Consider the following 21302-nt stretch of genomic DNA (forward strand, 5'->3'; position numbering starts at 1 on the left):
GTACTTGGGACAGTACTCATGTGTCCATAGCCTTGCTAGTACCATCTTCACACAGCTGGCACCTTCCCACTTCACTGACACCTGCTCCAAAGAGATGTCCTCCACACCCTCTCCTGTTGCCCCTCCCATCACTCCATCCTCTTACCCTGCTTTATGTTGGTCTCAGACTTGCTGCCATCTGGGTGTAGGTCCGATTTTTTTTTTGTTTACCTGTTTATTTTCTGTCTTCCCCCATAAGAATGTCAGAGCCATAACAGCAGCAATTTTTGTCTGTTTTATTCACCACTGATTCCCCAGAATCCAGGACAGGGCCCAGCATGTAGTAGAAGCTCAATAAATATGTGTGGAAATAAAACTGTGTGTCCAGCACATTGGTAAGTTCCATACAAGCTATTTCTCTTCCTTTCCTTTCCTCCCCCCAAAGGTAGGGTTAAATCAATTTGACAAAATTTCCCTAAGCACAACTGTGTGTCTGGCCCTATGCTGGGTGCTGGAGTTACTACCCATGGAGACCAGAGTGGAGACAGATGGGTCAGGAGAGAGCCACAGAACATGATGACCAATGCTGAGAGGTATGGTGGGTGAGCCGGGTCCCTGCCAACCGCCCGCGCCCAGTGCTGTGAAGGGCCAGTGAATGTTCACAAAATCCCTTACTCCTCCCCCTTGTACAGATGTGCCTGAGCCAGCCTCCCCCTCCCAAGAGCTCTCACCCCTTCTTTGCCAGGTAGCAATGTGGCTCCCGTGGGGCTTGGGCTAATCATGATTATCTTATTCCCCTTTCCAGACCTTTGAGTGTCCAGCCTCCCTTGCAGTTGGGAGAGGCTGTGTGACACTTGTGGTCAATGAGATGTAAGGGGAGGTCTGGTAGGAAGCTTCTGGAAAGACTTTTGCTTCCTGATAAAAAAGAGAGATACATGAGGTGCTTTCATTTCCTTTGGGACTTGGACCATGAGGGTATGTGCAAAAGATAAGTTGGACCCATGAGGTGACAAATCAAAGATAAAATGCTACTAGGCTGATGGAGGAAGGAAAGACAAGACTCTGGGGTGACATCCCTGAGCTGTTGTATAGAGCTGGGAAGGTCTGCTTGTAAAACTGCATTTTATGTGAGATAAGTCAATATTCCTATTGCAAAAGCCATGTGCGACAGAACTGAAAGAGTTGTTTTGGGTATGCGGCTGCCAAGCCAGGGACTACATTTCCCAGAACCCCTTGTGGCTATATGTGGCCATGTGATCGGTCTCACCAATACTGCTTGAGAGGAAGTGATGTGTGTCAGTTCTGTGCTCAGGTTTTTAAGAGGCAGGTGCAGACTCTCCTATTGTTGGCCAGATACAGATGATAGCAGGGCCTTAGAGCAGAGATTCTTGACTTGGGGTTCACAGACCTCAATAAGGTTACAGATAGAATTCAGGGGTCTGGGAAGTTGGCTAGGAAAGAAATAACATCTTATTTTCACTAATTTCTAACACTTAGCATTTTCTCCCTTTAGAAAACGAGGAAGCTGTAAGATAAATTCTAACCGAAATAAGCAGGCGACGAGAGGCAACAAAGGGCCAGGCAGTTTATTTGGGCGCAGTCCCGGGCGAGGTTCACCAGTCTGAAACACAGGCTGGAGAAGTTGCCCCTACCTAGATAGGCGGGGAGTATTTTTATAAGCACAGGGAGGGGAGGGGGAAGTGGGCCAAGCCAGGGGTATGTGGGGAATTTTTTATTGGCTCAGGGTTGGGTGATGGACAGCCAGAGGTCTCCTTCTGAATGGAGGGGTTCTGCATCCGGGGTTTGCATCCGGGGTTTGTCTGTACATCATGGGACTGGAATCCCAGAAGAGCTGTTCCGTTCCTTCCTTATATGGCACAGAGCTATTTGGTGCTCTTTGTTCCGTTTGCACCATCTTCACTTTCCTCCCTCCAGTGCTACCAGCCTTACATATACCATGTTAGGTGGTAATTCTGTCACCTGCAGTTAGAGGAATTCTACAATATGGAAACGCAGATGCTTGGCCAGGGGAAGTATCTGGCCACAGAATAAAAGTGGGGAACAGAGCTTCTAACTGCTCAGGACTCCCAGTACTCACAGTTAGTCCAGTTGGTGCTGGGGCTCCACTCACTCCAAGTGCTATTGTAGATCTGGGCCCAGGCCCTTACTCGTGCACTGTAGGAAGCCCCAGACTTTAGGGTGCTGGCCACCAAGCGGAGGGTGGGCTCCATGTAGGTCACATTATAGATTCTGAACTGGTAGAGGAAGGGGAGACATTAGTGCACCAGAAGTTGGGCAAGGAGTACCAGCTCCCTGGCTGCTGTCCATCACTGATCCCACAGTGTTAAAGGCCCCAGTCTGGGTATTTGGTTTTTCCTCCAATTCAGGCCTTTGTTTGCCACTTCCACGACTGACCAGAATTGAGCAGATGGGACAGGGAACTGGTCCTCAGCCTGCCTCCCCACCACCATTAGTCATGTGACACTACTGGGCATGTTGATGAGCCTGACTTTTAGTTTCCTCATCTGTAAAATGAGGGTAAAGGTCACTACTGTCACTTTCTGGCTGTGTGACCTGAGGTAGATGACATAACCTCTTTGGATCCCAATGTCCTTCTGCAAAATGGTCATAATAATAGTGCCTACCTCCCAGGGTTTTTGTGAGGTTTAAAAGGTAAACACTTAGGACAGGGCCTGGCATGCAGGGAGCACGAGAGTGATCTTCTGAAGCACAGATAGGGCCACTGCATCCCTCTCACTCTGTCATGGGCTTTCCAGAGCCTCCACAGTCAAGCCCAAACTCACTAGCCTGGAATCTCAGCCCTGCCCAACCTAGCTCCCACTGTGAAGGGACTTCTAGGATCTGTTGTTCAGTGACAAAGGTAAGGTGAAGGTTGGTATGTGCTGTCTGCTGCCTTTTATGCTTAAAAGATGTTGGGAGGGGAGGTGTGAGGCCCCGTGGTGGCACAGCCTCTGAGACTGCCCCCACAGTCTCCACCGTGAATCACAGCCTGTGTGATCCCCGCTTTTGGAGTGTGGCCAGGGCCTGTGACTTCTTCCTAACCAACAGAATAAAGCAAAGGTAGTGGGTGCACAGGGACGACACATACGTGATCACATTGACTGAGAGTGTGATGCCAACTTGCTAGGAGGCTCTCTTGCTTGCTAGCTTCGAGCAGGCCACACAGGGAGGAACTGAGGGCAGCCTGTACCAGACACCAGGTGAACCTGGGGCCCTCAGTCCAACAGCCAACAAGAGACAGTGCCAGCATCACAGGGCCTTGGCAGTTATCCTTCCCCAGCAGGGCCTCAGGTGAGACCCCAGGCCTGACCAGCCCTGTGATTATAGCCCTGTGAGACCTTTGGTGGAGGACCCAGCTAAGCCCCCGCCAAACTTCTAAGCCCCAGAAACTACTGGACAATAAATGTGTGCTGTTTAAAGCAGCTACATTTGTAGTAATGGAGAACAAACATGGTGATGTACAAACATAGATGTTTGCTTGTATAGGCAGAAACCCTCTCTGGAAGGACACACATGCCTCAAGACCTCTGCCTGCTCTAACCTGGCCTTCCTTCCCCTTCTGGCAAAAGACGGGAAGAGCGGTCAACCTCTGGAAAGGGGAACTGGAAGCTGGGGTCAGGAGAGAAACATTTCCGTTCTCAGTCCTTTCATACCACCTGAATTTTTTACTTCATGCATTTATTTTTTAAATAAAAAAGTCCTTTAAAAATAAAAAAGGATTTCAAACAATATGGCTTCTCTCTCACTTACCAACTTTACATCTCCCTGTATGGCCCCGGAAGATGACTGGTTAGCCAGAGACGGGTAAGATTCCTCAAGGGAGGAACAACCTAAGACAGGCACAGTCGCAGGGGGGCCATCAGGTGAGAAATTGGGGATCAACAGTGGTGAGGCTTAGAACCTCACCCCCGCTGTTTTGAGAGAAATCTTCTGCATCCGTGGATGTTTTATTGCCCTTGTCTAGCTTGGATTAACAAATAGTCTACAGGCACACACCTGATCATCTACAATTGCTCTCTTACAACACTAAACTATGTTTTCTACCTTTATCTTGCATCTACCTACCACTTCAGCATTTTATTAAACATAATAATAATAATAATAATAAAGGGAGAAATGTGGGATCCACATATAAATCAAGTATAAAAATCAAATGTATATTCATATTTGACCTGATTGTTTATAGTTCATAATGCGTGATCAAAACCGAAAGTTTCTGTGATGACTGCCCTTGTATTGTTCACCATGTAAGAACTTATTCACTATGTAAGAATTTGTTCTCCATGTAAGAACTTGTTCGTTATGCTTCAGAAGATTGGAGACTGACGAGAATTAGGCTTGGGGAGGATTAATGATTCTGCATTGAGCGTTGACTCCCCTATACAGAATTTCATTGTTGTTAACCATTTGATCAATAAATATGAGAGATGCCCTCTCAATAAAAATAAAATAAAAATAAAAATAAATAAAAAAGGAAATAAAATCTATTCTCAAGATCAACTCTGAAGACAAGGGAGAGGCCCCGATCCTCTGCCCAGAGTCCCTCTCCAGGAAGGGTCCACCCCTTTGATGCTCTCCCTCCTCCTTGGTCCTGCAGCCCCTTCGCAGCAGCTGGTGGCTCTGCTTCCGTTTGTAGGTTGGAAGCACATTTGGGGAAATAGTCTGGGGCAACGTGAGCCGAGACATGGCTTTGCACGAGGAAGCAAAGCCCCAGTGGGTTGCTGGAGAAGCTGGAGGCCAGCTGGAGCTCCCAAGGGGGCTGAGATTGGGGTAGGAGGGCAGGAGAGGACACTCACTCTCGGCCTTCCTTCCTTTCCAAACATAAGCAAGCAGGAGGCCACAGCTGGGCCTAATTTGCCAAAGGAATCACACACCCTGGAGAAGATGAGGAGATTGGGAAATGTTTTGCTAAGAAATAAAAAAAGAAATCAGAGCTTCAGAGAACTGCTTGTGGTTGGTTTGTTTTTAACAAAAGGCCAGGTGTTCAGGGGACCCCCTAAGAGAAAGATCCAGGAGAGGAAAAACAGCATAGTCTCCAAAGTTCAAATCCCAGTTTTTCCATTTCTAGTATGGGGCCCTGGGTGAGTCATTCCACTTCTCCAAGCCCCAGTTTCCATGTCACTGAAATGAAGAGACCATCATGGTCCCATATGTAGGACTTTGCCAACCATTGGTAATAACAAAGGTGGCTGGCACAGAGTAGGCTCACAAGAAATGATAATCATGATCATAAGCATGACACTCATGACTCTGAACAGACTTGTGGCCTCATTTTCTGCTTTTTCACTATACACACTCCCACATCCCCATATTCCTCAGATAAGTCATGAATTTTCAGACCTCCAAGCCTTTGCTCATGTCCCTCTGCCTGGCCTACTCTTCCCTTCCTTCCCGATGTAGAAAATTCCTCTACGTCCTTAAATGCCCAGGACAAACTCTACCTCCACTATGGAGCCTTGTCCAGAAACCATCCAGGACAATGAGAAGTTCTATCTCCAAAATCCCACAGCAAGTTTCTATTATCTTTTCTTAGAATTGATCTCATCCATGTAATGTACAGCACAGAGAATATAGTCAATAATATTGTACTAACTTCATATGGTGACAGATGATGAGTAGACTTATTGTGGTGTTCATTTTACCATGTGTACAAATGTCAGATTACTGTGTTGTACACCTGAAGCAAGGTAATATATGTCAATTGCATCTCAATAAAAAAGGAAAAACAAACAAACAAAAAATTGATCCTATCAGTCTGAGCCACAGCTGGTGTCTGCAATACTACAGCAAACACAGCTGGACACCCACACATCTAGCCACTGGGGTCAGGAACCCAAAGCTCAGGGCCTCTGTCTCCAGCTCCAGGGTTAATGCTCACTGGCTTAAACCACTCATGGCCATCCCCTCCCAGCCTGTGATTGGTTAGCATAGAGCATCTATCTAACTAGCTCTGGCCAATGAATAATGAGGGGCTTTTCAGGTTGGGCTCTGTCCTTGGGAAGGAAAACATGGTAAAGGGTGTCTCAGTAGCCTCTGACCCACCAACAAGAGAAGCTGGCCTGGGACACCCCTGAGCACAGCATGGCCACTGAGCCATTCTGTCTCCTGGCTAGTGCCTGGCCCTAGGTCCGACATGCAGCTGCGTTTCTGCCAGTCCCTGGCTCCCTTCCCCAGTTTCCTTTGGGGAGCCACCCTTCCGCATTCTCAGCCCATCTGGTCTGGGTGGTGTGGACCCCTTCTGCAGCTCCAGAGGTGGGCTTGAGCACCCCCGCCCCTGGCCCGTCTGAGCGCAGCACCAGTCCCCTCTCTCCTGCCTGCAGCCTGTAACAGGTTCAGAGACTGGCCCATGATCCGACCAGGCAACTGAACCTCAGCCTCAGGACTTTCACTAGGAAAGTCCTGTGAAAGAAAAACATGGAAAGAAAAACTTCCCACTGCAGCCTTGGCATGTAGGCCTGGAGCTGCCGGTGGGCACACTGGTCACTACATAAGGGAAGAGACTGCCTAAAAATGAGGCAACACAGACTAAAGCACGGCCAGGAAATGGACAGATTCCTGGAACCTGGAGCAAGCCATGATGAGCAAATAAATAACATTTCTTTGGACTCTCTGGGTCACAGCCTTCTCTCCCTCCAGCCTATATGCTGAACTAAGCCTTGTACGGGCTCAGGACATGGGAAAGAGATTTACTGACCGAGTAGAACCTGCCTCTCTCCTTGGCATCTGTGCGGCCCCCTCCCCCTGCTCTCTGAGCCTCCGTTGTGTGAGCACAGCTGTTTTATTCTTGCTCCTACTGCACAGCCTGGCCCAGCGCCAAGGGGGAAACCACACCTGAGAGATATAAATCAACAACCAACACCTCCCTGGCTTGGCCAGGAAGACAGGAAACAGTGGCAGAAGCTTACTGGGATCTTGAGGCGTTTGGGGCCTGCTCCCTGGCAGCTGAGGCCAGGCTAGCCTCAATCCTGGAACACAACTGTGGCACAGAGCAGACCCTCAATCACTCTGTCAGAGGGAGTCAAAGGCCAGGACAAGGCAGGGAGGCCGATGGGGATCTCCAAGGCCTGCAGCACTCGGAACAGGAGGATGCTCACCAGGTACTTTGTGCCAGGCAGGGGAGCTGGTCTGTATCACACACTCTGTGCTCTCAACAGACCTTGGGGTAGGTACCCTTGTTATCCCATGTTACAGATGAGCACATTGAGGCACAAGGCGGTCAGGCAACATGCTCAAGTTCACACAGCTGGCAAGTGGCATGGCAAGTGCTAGGACCCAGCTCTGTGGGACCCCAGCGACATGAGGGGAAAACACAGGCGGCATGAAGCAGTCTCCACCCCACCGCAACTACAATGGAGGGGAGCAAGACATCTCCTTTGCACGGCCCTGCCCTTATTTAATGGCTTCCTGTACATCAGCTCTCCTTTTTTAAAAATGTCAACACATTCATTTAGAAGTGAACCCCGCTATGAATGCATGACTGGAAAGCAAGCACCAGATGCCATGAGAGGCTGGTGACGACGCTGCTGAGGGCAGAAAGGGTTTCCTGAGAGAAGGCTCTGAGCCTGCAGCCTCTTCTCTCTGCTTAAAAGGATTAATAAACCTATCAGCTCAGCTGAGGCACCTTCCTTGGCCAGTCATGGTTGGGAGGGAGCCAATGTACAGCAACTGTCTCACTGTGGGACTTGGTCACTTCAGGGTGCAGCCAAGGACCCACCTAAAATCTCAAGTGTCCCATCCCCCAGGATATAGACTGGACCCCAGAGCTTTCCTTTACACATGAGCGCAGTGCCCAGAAATAACTTCCCTTCTCTGCCCCTGGGGATTGAGGCCTGGAGGCAGGGAGGGTCTGGCCTGAGCACAAGTCTAGGTCCCTGAGTTTGCTGTCCGGCCCCAGAGCCTGAGTCTCCTCCTGCCCAAGTCCCAGGAGGTGGCGGAGAAACCCCACAGTGCCCACTCACATCCGCAGGGTCATGTTCATTTGAAACGTTGACCAGGTAGGTGAGCTCCCGATGCAGGTAATTCTCATCAGGGTACGGGTTGCTCCACGTCAGCACCCAGGTCTGGGAGGTGGGGTGGATCGTGAGGTTTCCCGGGGCCCTGGGTTTCACTGCAGAGAAGTGGTACCTGGTGAGTGGCTTGCTGAGGTGCCAGAAGGGGACATATCCCGCAGCCAAGGGGTCATTTAGGTTTGCTGTCAGCAGTGCTTCCGTAGTACATTTGTGGGAAACCATACAGGTTTAGTGGTTATTAACTACCTTCCTACAGTGAATGCAAAGTGTATACGCACAGTAACCCAAACTCTTCTTTTCCCTTTCTTCTCTCACACATCTGTGTATTATATTATTAGTTATTAATAAGTATTTCTCTTTATTTTGAGTCATGTGTTTTACAACTTAGTCCCTTTTTAAGCAATCATATCCATTCACAGGTACACAGTAGGCATTAAAACCAACATACACCTGTAAAAATTACTTTAACGCATAGATTGGTTCATGGGTCAACTGAAACCACCCCCTGGCCCCCCACACCACGAACAGGCCCTTCAGGAACTACTGATGGAGTGGAGAAGACTGGGAGCTCTGTGAACCCTGCAAGAGTACTGCCATGGCTGCTCAGTAGCTGTGTGATCTCAGGCAGGTGACCTGCCTTCTCTGTACTCTCGTTTACTCCACTGCAAAATGGGCATAATCATTTTCTTCTGGAAATCGAGGCTCAGAGAGGTATTGTGACTTACCCAAGGTCACACAGAAAAATGGTGTTTTAAACTCCTGTCACTACACCCCAGCAAGCTCGTGGGGGAATTCCTGCAGGGACTCTGGGTACCAGAATAAGGTCAGCCTTCCACGGTCTAGACTGCCTGATGAAGCAGCAACTGACCAACTGACAGAGGGTGGAAGTCCCCAGTTCAGTTTTGGATTGGCAGCAAGCGTCCCTTCATCCCAGAGTTAATCCAGCATGTATCAAACATGCTTCATCCCAAACCCCAGTCTGGGCACTTAAATTCAGGGAGCTGAGATATCAGAGCTGAAGGGGACCTGATACACTAGTCCAATTCCATTTCAAAGGTGGGAGGAACGAGGCCCAGAAAGGGGCCAGGACTGCATTAGGTTTGGGAACATGCAGGAGGCTGCTTGGACCCCCTCCCCGAAATGGAGCCTGCACCCCTGCCCTCGAGCCCAGCTGCAGGAGCACCTGCAGCCCCGCCCTCCCCAGCCTGCTCACCATGGGAGCTGGGCTTGAAGCTGTCGCTCCACAGCTGCTGCCTCCCAGCCCACAGGTCTAGCTGATAGACGTCCGCTATGACCGGCTCAGCAATCAGCATAGTGCACACGCAAACCGTGCTTTCTCTGTTCTCAGGGACACACGTGTGGTTTCTGCAGACACAGAAAATGTGTTAGGCCAGTTGTGTTTAGGCTGGCTATGACCCACGGGAGTCCCGGGGACATGCCTCAAGGAGCCACAAGAGCTTCCAGCTTCCTGATAATTCTGTCTCCAAGATCTGGGGACTAGGGAGTGGACAGGCCAGGGTGCTGTGGGGACAGCAGACTAGGACTGTCTTCCTTGCTGGTCCCAGCCCCTCCCAGTACCCACCATGGATCTTATACACCCCTTGCCATGCATGGTCTTGGTCCCAGAACTTGGTTCATCCCTGAAAGCCAGTCAAAGGGAAGAACCTGAGACATTAAAGAATTTGTAAGACCGTGTATGTATCACAGCGTAACTCTGTATAACAGAGTTTATTCCAGTGTAGAGTGGACTGTGGCATGCCCTGGTAAGTTGTCCACAGACATGTGCCCCATGCACCCCAACATAATCCTACGTGCCACGTAAAACAGCCAACTCACATCTCGTGAGCTAGGCCAGGGATCAACCAACGTTCTCCATAAAGGGTCAGATAGTAAATATTTTGGGCTTTGAGGGCTGTACCATTTCTACCACAACTACTCAACTCTGCTGGTTGTAGCTCAAAAGCAGACACAGATAAAACATAAACGAATGGGCATGGCTGTATTCCAGGGCAACTACTTACAAAAACAGATGGTGGGCCGATACAGCCCATGGGCCATAGTGTGCAGATCCCTGGTCTGGGCCAATGTACCACAAACAGAATCACAGCCTGTCTACCTCAGTATATTGTGGAAAACCAAATGTGTCAGTGTACCCTACATTCCAGGGTGCTGTACCTCCCAGTGTGCCCCGTTGCAGGCCTGTGTACCCAGTCACGTCCTGGATGGGTACCAGGACCTGTAGTGGTACCCCATGTACATGGATTAGCCCAGTGAAGCCCCATGTTCTATGGTTCACCGAACATCACAGTGAACTCCACTGTTTACACTGTACCTCCAAACAATAGTCTAGTCCAGCAGTTCTCAAGTGTGGTCTGAGATCCACTAAGGTCAAGCTATTTTCATAATACTAAAACATAATTTGCCATTTTCACTTTCTCACAGGTGTACAGTGGACTTTTCCAGAGGCTGCATGACATGGAACCTCTGCTCCGATGGCTCACTGAGTGCAGGCTTATGTGTTGTGATTTAAAATCTTGGTTTTAATTTCTAATAGGGTAAATATTGATAGATTTAAACTACCTAGACAAAAGCATTTTTGAGCTCACTAATTAAAAATTTAAACTAAACTAACTTTAAATTTAAAAAAGTTTTCTATTAGCTCACTAATTTTTAAGCAAGCCAAAGCATCCTGAGATCAAAAAGTTTGAGAACCACCGGTCTAGTCCAGTATTCTACCCTCTGAATACCCAGTGTTCCAGTCCAGTATTCTCTGGGGACAGTGTGCTTGGAGCTGTGGTGCACTTGCTCCATCTCACACACGCTGTGCCCTAGGGCACCTCACCCCCAACACCATGCCCAGCAGGTCGCAGTGAACCCCATCTAGCACCATGCCTTCCAGGGCACACCGCCCAGACCTGGTGAGATCCCGGGGCAAACCCTCTGGGCACGGCCTCCCCACCTCCCAGCTCCCAGCACAGGCTTACTCAAACCCTTCAAAATTCAGCTGGTAGGACAGGCGGAGGTTGTTGCTGCAGTTGGTGGGACCATCCATCTTCCACTCACAGGTGGAGGTGAAGATGTAGTCTGAGAAGCAAGTGGGCGCATTCAGGACCTTAACACTCCCTGGGGAGACACAGGAGAGCGCTGAGCAGCTGGACTGAACAGCCAGTGCAAGAGCCTGTCAAAACCAAGGAAACTATGGTCCTAGACATGGTGGTGTGCTAATCCTCATAGAGCTGGGTCCAGGGCAGCTGACTGGGCCAACTGGCATGGGGCGATTGCTGAAGGTGAAGAAATACCCTCGGAGGCAGGGTCCTATTTTCTTCTGCAGACTCAACTACTTACCCTCGGCCAAATTAAGGGAAAAATACCTAACAGTCTGAGGAGCTCTCTTCCACCATACCACACATCTGCCCTAGAGCTGTTACCCATTTGCCCGCTCCCTGCCCCCATCTATTCTCCTCCCTCTCTGTGCTCAGGAGGCTGACCCCCAAGGTCTTGTCTCTCAAGTGCCCTTGTCTTCTGGATGCCAACATCAAAGGCAAGATGAGAGGCTATGGTACTTCCTTCAGCTAATCAGTGGCAGAGCTGGGATTTGAACCCTGCAGTATGTATACGGCATTTGCCGAATCATCTGAGAGCCCCTGCCCAAGCTCCAGACTACGCACACCTGCCCGGCAGGTGCCTTATGCCGGTGCCCCATCACAACTGACATCAGTTGGCATCTGCTTGCTGAATAAAAGAGCTTATCATGTTAAGGAGAGTCTTAGATTATCTAATAAATATCTCAAACTCACCTCATGTCCAAAACTGACTCCTGATTCTCAGTCCCCCAAACACATGCTCCTCTGTATCTCAGAAATGATAACCTCATCCTTGCCACTTGCTCAGGTCAGAAGCCTAGGGGCATCCTTGACACGTCTCTCTTTCACCTCGAAGCCAATCAGTCTTCACATGTAAGTTCCAGATGGATCCAGAAGCCAATTTCCTCTTATCTCCACTGCTGATCCAAGCCACCTGGCTTACTGCAGGGCCTCCTCTCTGGCCTCCCAGCCTCCACCCTTGTACTTACAGCCAGAGGATCTTTTTTAATGCAGCAGATCATGTGGCTTCTCTGCTCAAACCCTGCAAGGACCTTCCTGAATTGGCCACCCTGTTACTTGGCTGACTTCCTCTCTTCCCTCCTGGCCACTGCCTCCACCACACTGGCCTCTTTCAGATCCTCACACTCAGGGCCTTCACTGAGAACACTCCTCCCTGAGGCACATGTATAGCCCCCACCTTCCTTCAAGTCCTGTTCAACTATCACTCAATGAGGACGTTCCTGAGCACAGATGCTCAAATGCAACCCTCCCACTCCACCCAGCTTCCCCAATCCTCCCTATTCTGTTCTATATTATCCTTTTTTATCACCTTCTAACAATCTTTAGAATTTACTTTTAATTAGGACCCTTTGCCATTGGCTGTCCCTTCTTACTACAATGTAATCTCCTCAAGGCCAGGGATCTTTACTTTGTTCACTGATTATCTCAGGAGCCTGACATGTAAACAGTCAATAAACATTTGCTGAATGAATGAGTGAATGAATGAGAGGTGGTGACTTACCAGAGCCTGCCACCCACACCAGGATCAGCCAGCTCACAGGGAACATGAGCCTAGAGCGAAGCCACCCCATTGGGAGATCCTGAGGCACCTGCTGAGAGGAAGCAAGCCGTGTTAGTGCTGACTCGTGGCTCCCATCATCGCCAACATCACAGCTACTGCTTTCAGGACTCACCTTACTCCAGATACAACACCCTCACCCCCAGCCAGTGTGTCCCGGCCTACTAGCCCTCCATGTTCACCAGAGCCCTGTTTACATATCAGGCAACACAGCCTCATTTTGTATTAGGCATCGGGCAGCTGCCCTCTAGTCATGTGAGAGTGAGCCCAGTAAGGTCGGTGGAGCTGGGCAGCCGACCTGAGGCTTGCCTCCGATGCATGAGTAGGCCTGGCGAATCAGCCGTGCCCAGGTAAGCTGGCCCCTGCAAACTCAGGCTAACTGTCTCTTACACAGCCTTGAGGTTTTGTGCTTTTGTTAAACAGCCCTGGTATTGCCCCCTCAGGTCATTACCCCACCACCTGGACTTCTAATCCCACAGATCACTTTCACTGTTTTGTAGTTTATATAAATGGAATCATGCACTACTGTGTTAATGACACCTCACGGTATATGATTGGGGAATACAAATTAGATGGTACAGCCACCCTCAAAGAAAACACAATTCCAATCCCCCCCAAATCCGAAGTCCTGGCAATAACTCCATTTACATATTAATATCAATTATTCCAGATCTGTTTCTATTAAAACAGGGAGATAAATATGAATTCTATTAACCAAAACAGCAATGCCCTCTATATACTAAAACTTGAATTTTAAACTTATGTTATTAAATATTCCATGCCACTAAATTTAGATCCTAAACATCATATCAGTAGTATTTAGTTATGTGTCCACCATTGGATTTTAGCCTTTATTTATTATTTTTATTCTTTTGTTATTATTGTCAACAAATTTTCCTGGAAGATGAGAAATCTGATCAGAGAGATCTTCACTGCAAAAAGGAGAACAGTTTGCCAACTGGGGACACAGCCTTTGGAACAAAATGAAGGTGTGCTCTGCAGAAGGTGAGGCAGAGAGGTTTTCAGTAGGCATAGCATAAACTGCAACTCTGGGATTTACATTTGATTGGCTATTTTGTCAAGCCCAGCCACAAGCCTGAGTTGACTGACTACATCCAGATGGTTTGGGACTTCACAACTTATGGTCTATTGTGATATCTCAGCAGGAACTGAAGAATATCAAAAGTCCTGTCTGGGTGCTACATTTGTCCGCTTTATCTGAGCATCTGGGGATAGGTTTGGAGTAGCTGTCTACACCAAGTACACGTGTACAGGTTGTTCTTTAATCTGAGGAGTCATTGCAGGGCATTATGCTTGTTTTTTAATTAAAATCTTTGGAAAAGATTGGCAGGGCAGCAAACAGCAAGGAGCATGACTGGCACAACAGTAGGTAGGGAGTAAGGAGGACACAATGGAGCAGGGAGCTGGGGCACTGTCTGTGGTGACTGGATCTTGTATGTTGTTGGGGCTGGTGGTGGCGGTTACATATGGGTCCCAAGCTCAGTGCGATGACAACAAACCAGTGGTTTAAGATCAGCAGCCGAGGCTAAACACTGGGACAAGTGTATAAAGAGAGAGCCAGGGTGGAGAAAGAAATTAATAGGATTAAAGTTTTCCTTGGTTAAGTACAAAGGGCTTCCTAATTTTCTAAGTGTTATCAAGAAGAGAATCGAATTTGAATTTTAAAAATGGGGCCAACAGAAGACTCTGGGTGACTCAGTCAGGGGTGAGGATAAAGTCTCCAGGCCTCATGGGATTTCCTAACAGGAGTAATGGGATGAGGAGAATCAGAGCAACAACAAATATAAGGAACTTCAGAATTTTCCACCAGCGATGAAGACGAAACTGTGAAACTATGAAGAGATAACAGTCCAGAGACTTCGGCAAGCTCAGGAGCTCCCACTGCACCTGAGTAGTCATAAGGATCATTGTACTTGGGTCAGCTGTCTGTCCCAGACCCCTGTGACATCTGCTTCTCATCCTTGTCCTGAGGTCTGGGCCAGCTCACTCTGGGTGTCTGGCCTTGGCGTGGATTCCTGGTCGTCGAGGGTCAGGAGCCTCTTGTAAATGGGAAACAGGAACCCATGAGTCAGTGCCCCTGAGCCTGGCTGCTCATGAGTTAGTTAACACTATCTGGTGGGGTCCCTCCCAGCAGGGCAGGAGGGAGTCCTCAGGCTGAAGCCTTTCTCAGGAGACAGGCTCCCAGCTGCAGAGTATGCTATGATCCTTCATCTCCCACCAGCGTTCTGCGGAAGGAGTCTTTCACAAGTTCAGCATCACCCTGAAGGATGCTAATAAGCTTTTTACAATAATGCAGAGGGTCTCCTTTTAACCAGACAGGCTGGTGAAGTCCTTCCTCAAGGCGCATGGGCACCCAGTGATAATTTCCAAAGGGCATGATTGGTTGTCCTGTGGGGGAGGAACGCAGGCTGAGAAATACCAAAGGCAGAGCCTCTGTCCATGGAATGCTAAGGGACACACAGATTTTTGCCAATTGTTCTTTTATAATGTTTTCAGAAGTTTTTACAAGTCCTAGGGTTTGTGGGGGTAGGGGCATAGCAAAAATGCTCATAGATGGGCCAAATTTTGCAGACATTTTGAATAATCTGTCCAGTGAAGTGGGTCCCTTGTTCACCATGTAGCGCTCTTGGAATTCCCCAGGTGGGGATTATCTTTTTGAACAAGGCCTTAGCTACTGCCCTGGTTCTACTCAGTGGGAAAATGGACACACCAGGACTAACACTCATAAGCAGAATCCCAGGGAATCACAAAGTGGGCGCTTCTCCCCCAACACTCATGGCACATGTACCAAATGTCCCCTAAAAAGAATGCACTGGGGTATATTTGCCAGCAGAGCAGAGGAACCTTCTGATGCCACTTGGGTCTCTATCTTGGGGTCATATTCAGAAAAGCAGCTTCCAGGACTCCTTTTGCTACTTAGTAGCTCTGTGCTTTTAAGACAGTTACTCTACCTTTCAGAGCTTCCACTTCTTTATCTGCAATGAGGAAATGATGCCAAGGAAAGCCTCCCAGGTTTACTGCAAAGAGCAAGTGAGATGTGTACCCAAAGCACTCGGCACAGTGTCTGGAGCACGGCAAGGGCTCAATGCCACATCAGAACCCCTGTTGGAAGCTTTCAGTGATGTCCCACTTGAAGGACCTACCTGGCAGGGCCCCACCTCCCTCTGCATCTGCTCCCACCCCAAACACCTGTGCCTGGCCAGCCTGCCACATGTACATCTCCGTTTCTTGCTACTTTTCAAGCACACAGGACCCATGTCCACCTGTGTACCTTTCCTCTCACTGTCTTCTTCATTCATATTCCCTCCTGCTCAGTCTCTCTTTCTCTCTCTCATTTATTCATTTTATTTATTCATAATGAGTAAATTACCCCTTAACACTCCAGAGCATATTTCAGAAAAACAAGGACATTCTCCTATATAACCATAATACAACCATCAGAATCAGGAAATTAACACTGATGCATTACTGCCCTCTCATCCACAGATCCTATTTCCATTTTGCTAATTGCCTCAAAAATGCCCTTTATAAGTCCAAAGATACAGTCCACGGTCATACACTGAATCTGATTATCATGCCATCCCTGTGCCCAGGTCTTGGTTTCTAAATATTATTCTGTACTGAAAGGAACCACGGCTCCCTGGGGAAATGGCTGACTCTGGGAGTAGAGAAAGTACAAGATAAGCCTGGAATTCTTGTGCCAGAGATTAAAGAAGTGCTCCAAGAATGGTGAGGATGTGTCACATAGACATAGATGCCAGCCTGAATGGGAGTCTACTGTGCAAAATGGGTACAACAGAAGCATCATAATAAATATTATATTAATCAATTATAGCCCTGGGAGTTAAAATAGGGGTGTAGGAGTCTGTAGTGTTATATCGATAAGAGGGGAGAAAGAACAGCTCTATTTCACCACTGCAGCCTTGAAGTATCTCCCCAAAAAACTTCTATTATTTATTAATTAAGGAGTCAAAGTACTAACCAATTTCATATTACATATATTACATATCATCTCTATATATAATGAATATGACTTTTTATACAGAAACCTGGCAGACACCATCTTAACCAAGTGGTCAAAGTTAACCTCTCCAGGAAGGATACAATCAAGGTCATGAGCTTTCTGAAACAATGCCCCCAGAAGAACACAACGCTTTTCTGATGTTCTTGCCCCAAGTGCACAAATCACAGGGCAACACTAGACAAACCTAACCTTGGGGCAGTCTGTAACGGAGCTGGCCTGTGCTCCTCCAGAAGTGCCATGGGGGCAGAAGGTATGGAGAACGGGGGAGAGCTGTTCTTTTTCAATTGTCTGTCATTCCGAGAGCTGCCGAGCTCCTGGCACCTGCAACAGTGCAGGGCACATGGCATGTGCTCAGTAAACGTTTGTTGAACACTGGAACACTCCCCCGAGGGGAGACAATAGCCACTCAAAGACCCAACCTGCCTTCCTTGCAGAGTCCTATTGAAGATCAAGGAAGGAGGGGTAGGAGTTGGTGGTGGATCCATGATGTGTCCCAGGAACTTTCCCTCTCCTAAGTTCACACATGCCTACAGCATCCTGTGGCAGAGATGGCAAAGGTGTCATTTTGGCCCCAATTTAGAATAAAGAGGAACAGAGAGGCCAAGATGTGTGGGCAAGGTCACACAGCAGAAGGGTTACTGTGGTGAAGTTCTCCAAAAGGGTGTGGGAGAATCAAACTATGCAGTCAAGGTGAACTAAAGCATCACATCACATCAGCAGAACATTAAGGTTGCTATCTTTGATCTGTTCTGGAAGATATGTGGGCACACGCACAACCACACACACCCGCTGGCTCCACAGTGATGTGTAGGCACTGCATTTCAGCACAGATGCACTGAGAAAAGGGCTCCCTTATACTGACGTGTTGCGGTCCAGAGTCTACCTGCACTCCTCAGCTGGGAGGAGCTCATCCCCGGTGTAAACAAAATCCTGCCTGTCAAGGCATCCCATTGTGCTTAATGTTTTTCTAAGTGCATTAGAAGCATTACCTTACTGAATCAGCCACAGAACCCCTCCAGCTGCATTGTTATTTGCACTTCCCATCTGAGGGAACTGAGGCCAGTGAGGCAAAATAACTTGCCCATCAGGTCCCACAGCAGGTGAGAAGGCAGAGCTGGAGTCAGAACCCAGGTCTGTTGGCTGCTAAGCCCAAGGTACATTCCAATATATCAATAGGCTGAACCCAAAAAGATGACTGAAATGAACCACTAAGTGCTGGCCATCCTGCTTGTCAATTTCAAATATCAGTTGCTGTAGCGTAGGAGCACAAAGCCTAAGTGAGCAGCAGAAGAGGCCAGGACTTTTATTGTCTATGAACTTTCTATGAACCAGAAGTCAAACAGCAGCTTTAAAAAAGCTATATTACAGGGAGAAGCCAAGATGGTGGTGTGAGTAGGGCAGCAGAAATCTCCTGCCAAAACCATATATATTTTTGAAAATACAACAAATACAACTATTCCTAAAAGAGAGACTGGTGGATACAGTACAACAGCCAGGCTACACCTACATCTGCGAGAACTCAGAACCTCACAAAGGGGTTAAGATACAAGCCGCTGCCCGGCAGGACCCGAGCGCACCTCCAACCCCAGCCCACCGGTGGGAAGAGAGGAGTCGGAGTGGGGAGGGAGTGGAAGCCCAGGACTGCTAAAGAATTAGCCCTAGTAATTCGCACTGGGAGCGCAGACACACATTGCATGGTGTGCTGGATATTAGAGAAACGGAAAAGTAAAATCTGTGAGCAGGTCCCCACAGCCAGCTCCCCTGGGACAGAAGAAAAGTGAGTGCTATTTGAAAGTCTTAAAGGGACAGGGGCCTCACAGCTGGATGGAATCATCCCAGCACACTCAGCACAGCAGGCTGGGAATTCTGAGGAACTTCAAGCACCCCAGCCTACTGCGTGGCAATGCACCCCTGAAGCCCCTCATGGTGATAAGCCTGCAAGTCGTTCCCCCAGCCAGTGCAGCCCTGACACAGTGGCTGAGCAGCCGGAGAGCGGCCGCGCACGGCCACAGCCAGAGAGTGGTTGTGCCCACAGCAACTGCCCAGAATCTCCTCCGGGTGCACAGCTGCCTGGGCCAGACCCAGAGGCCACTGCCGGTGTGCAGTTGCCCAGTGCAGGCAGAGGAAACCGGGGCAAGGCACGAAGGGGCGCTGTTCTTGCAGGAGAGCACACCCAGCACACCTGCCACTCCCTGCAGGGTTCTGGGCTACCCTGATGGTGACCCTGCCCATGGCAATTCAGGGGATTAATCCAGAGGCTGCTCCAGGTGTGCAGGTAAGCGACACAGGCATCAGAGAAGGGCAAGGCAACCAACAAGAAGGAAAGGACTTTGTTCTCTGAGCTGACACACATGCTACCTGCCTGCAGCTACCTCTATTGCCATGAAAAGGCAGAAGAATTTGGTCCAGTCCAGAATTACCCAGACAACCCCAAAAGAGGGCCTGGGGGGATAGATTTAAGCAATCTTCCTGAAAAAGTACTCAAAATAAAAGTCATAACCATGCTGATGGACTTGCAGAGAAATACGCAAGAGCTAAAGAATCGAGTTGGGAGGAAGAATACAGAAATAAAACAATCTCAGGAAGGACTTAAGTGCAGACTGGATGAGGTGCAAGAGGCCGTTAATGGAATGGCAATCAGAGAACAGGAACACAGAGAAGCTGAGGCGGAGAGAGATAAAAGGATCTCCAGGAATGAAAGAATATTAAGAGAACTGTGTGACCAATCCAAACAGAACAATATTTGCATTATAGGAGTACCAGAAGAAGAAGAAGAGAGAGAAAAAGGGATAGAAAGTGTCTTTGAAGAAATAATTGCTGAAAACGTCCCCAAACTGGGGGAGGAAATAGTCTCTCAGACCATGGAAGCCAACAGAACTCCCAACACAAGGGACCCAAGGAGGACAACATCAAGACATACAATAATTAAAACAGCAATGATCAAAGACAAGGACAGAGTACTAAAGGCAGCCAGAGAGAGAAAAAAGGTCACCTACTAAGGAAAACCCATCAGGCTATCATCAGATTTCTCAACAGAAACCTTACAGGCCAGAAGAGAATGGCATGATATATTTAATGCAATGAAACAGAAGGGCCTTGAACCAAGAATACTGTATCCAGAACAATTATCATTCAAATATGAAGGAGGGATAAACAATTCCCAGACAAGCAAAAGTTGAGGGAATATGCCTCCTACAAACCACCTCTACAGGATATTTTAAAGGGACTCCTCTACATGGAAGCACTCCTAAGGCTAAACAGATGTTGACAGAGAAAATAAAATCACAACAAAGAAAGCAGACCAACCACATACTAACTAAAGGCAAAAAATAAAATCAACTACTCAAAAAAGCAGTCAAAAGAAACACAAAAGAGTACAGAATAAAATACCTCACATATAAAGAATGGAGGAGGAGGAATAAGAAGGGAGTGAAATAAAGAATTATCAGACTGTGTTTATAATAGCTTAATAAGAGAGTTAAGTTAGACTGTTAGATAGTAAAGAAGTTACCCTTGAACCTTTGGTAACCACGAATCTAAAGCCTGCAATGGCAATAAGTACATATCTTTCAATAATCACACTAAATAAAAATAGACTGAATGCACCAATCAAAACACACAGAGTAACAGAATGGATAAAAAAGCAAGACCCATCTATATGCTGCTTACAAGAGACACACCTCAAACTGAAAGACATATATAGACTAAAAGTCAAGGGATGGAAAAAGATACTTCATGCAAACAACAGGAAGAAAAAAGCAGGTGTTACAGTACTGGTATCAGACAAAATAGACTTTAAAACAAAGAAAGTAACAAGAGATAAAGAAGGACATTACATAATGATAAAGGGGTCAGTCCAACAAGAGGATATAACCATTATAAATATATATGCACCCAAAACAAGAGCACCAACATATGTGAAACAAATACTAACAGAATTAAAGGAGGAAATACAAGCAATGCATTCATTTTGGGAGACTTCAACACACCACTCATTCCAAAGGACAGATCCACCAGACAGAAAATAAGTAAGGACACAGAGGTACTGAACAACAACACACTAGAATAGATGGACTTAACAGACATCTACAGAACTCTACACCCAAAAGCAGCAGGATACACATTCTTCTCAAGTGCACATGGAACATTTTCCAGAATAGACCACATACTAGGCCATAAAAAGAACCTCAGTAAATTAAAAACGACTGAAATTCTACCAACCAACTTCTCAGACCACAAAGGCATAAAACTAGAAATAAATTGTACAAAGAAAACAAAAAGTCTCACAAACACATGGAGGTTTAACAACATGCTCCTAAATAATCAATGGATCAATGACCAAATTAAAATAGAGATCAAGCAATATATGGAGACAAATGACAACAACAGCACAAAGCCCCAACTTCTGTGGGATGCAGTGAAGGCAGTTCTAAGAGGAAAATATATAGCAATCCAGGCCTATTTAAAGAAGGAAGAACAATCTCAAATGAATAGTCTAAAGTCACAATTATTGAAACTGGAAAAAGAAGAACAAATGAGGCCCAAAGTCAGCAGAAGGAGGGACATAATAAAGATCAGAGAAGAAA

General features: G+C 47.6%; 1 protein-coding gene across 7 annotated transcripts in view; it reads right to left on the reverse strand.

Annotated features, from left to right (window-relative positions):
* IL4R (interleukin 4 receptor) overlaps positions 1–21302 on the reverse strand; it is a 45520-nt gene that overhangs the window by 6543 nt on the left and 17675 nt on the right. For 3 of the 7 annotated variants that reach the window (XM_073215376.1, XM_073215374.1, XM_073215372.1), the window contains exons 2-6: positions 12615–12705; positions 10994–11132; positions 9223–9374; positions 7959–8107; positions 2078–2234 (exon numbers count right to left, since the gene is read on the reverse strand). In XM_073215376.1, the coding sequence (XP_073071477.1) occupies positions 2078–2234; positions 7959–8107; positions 9223–9374; positions 10994–11132; positions 12615–12684 (667 nt within the window). In that variant the 5' untranslated portion in view covers positions 12685–12705. Of the gene's footprint in view, positions 1–2077; positions 2235–7958; positions 8108–9222; positions 9375–10993; positions 11133–12614; positions 12706–21302 lie in introns of those variants that run through there. The other 4 variants (XM_073215377.1, XM_073215375.1, XM_073215373.1 and 1 more) reach the window with 2 other exon arrangements.

This window comes from Manis javanica, chromosome 10 (assembly GCF_040802235.1).
Source record: "Manis javanica isolate MJ-LG chromosome 10, MJ_LKY, whole genome shotgun sequence".
NCBI classification, from domain to species: Eukaryota; Metazoa; Chordata; class Mammalia; order Pholidota; family Manidae; genus Manis; species Manis javanica.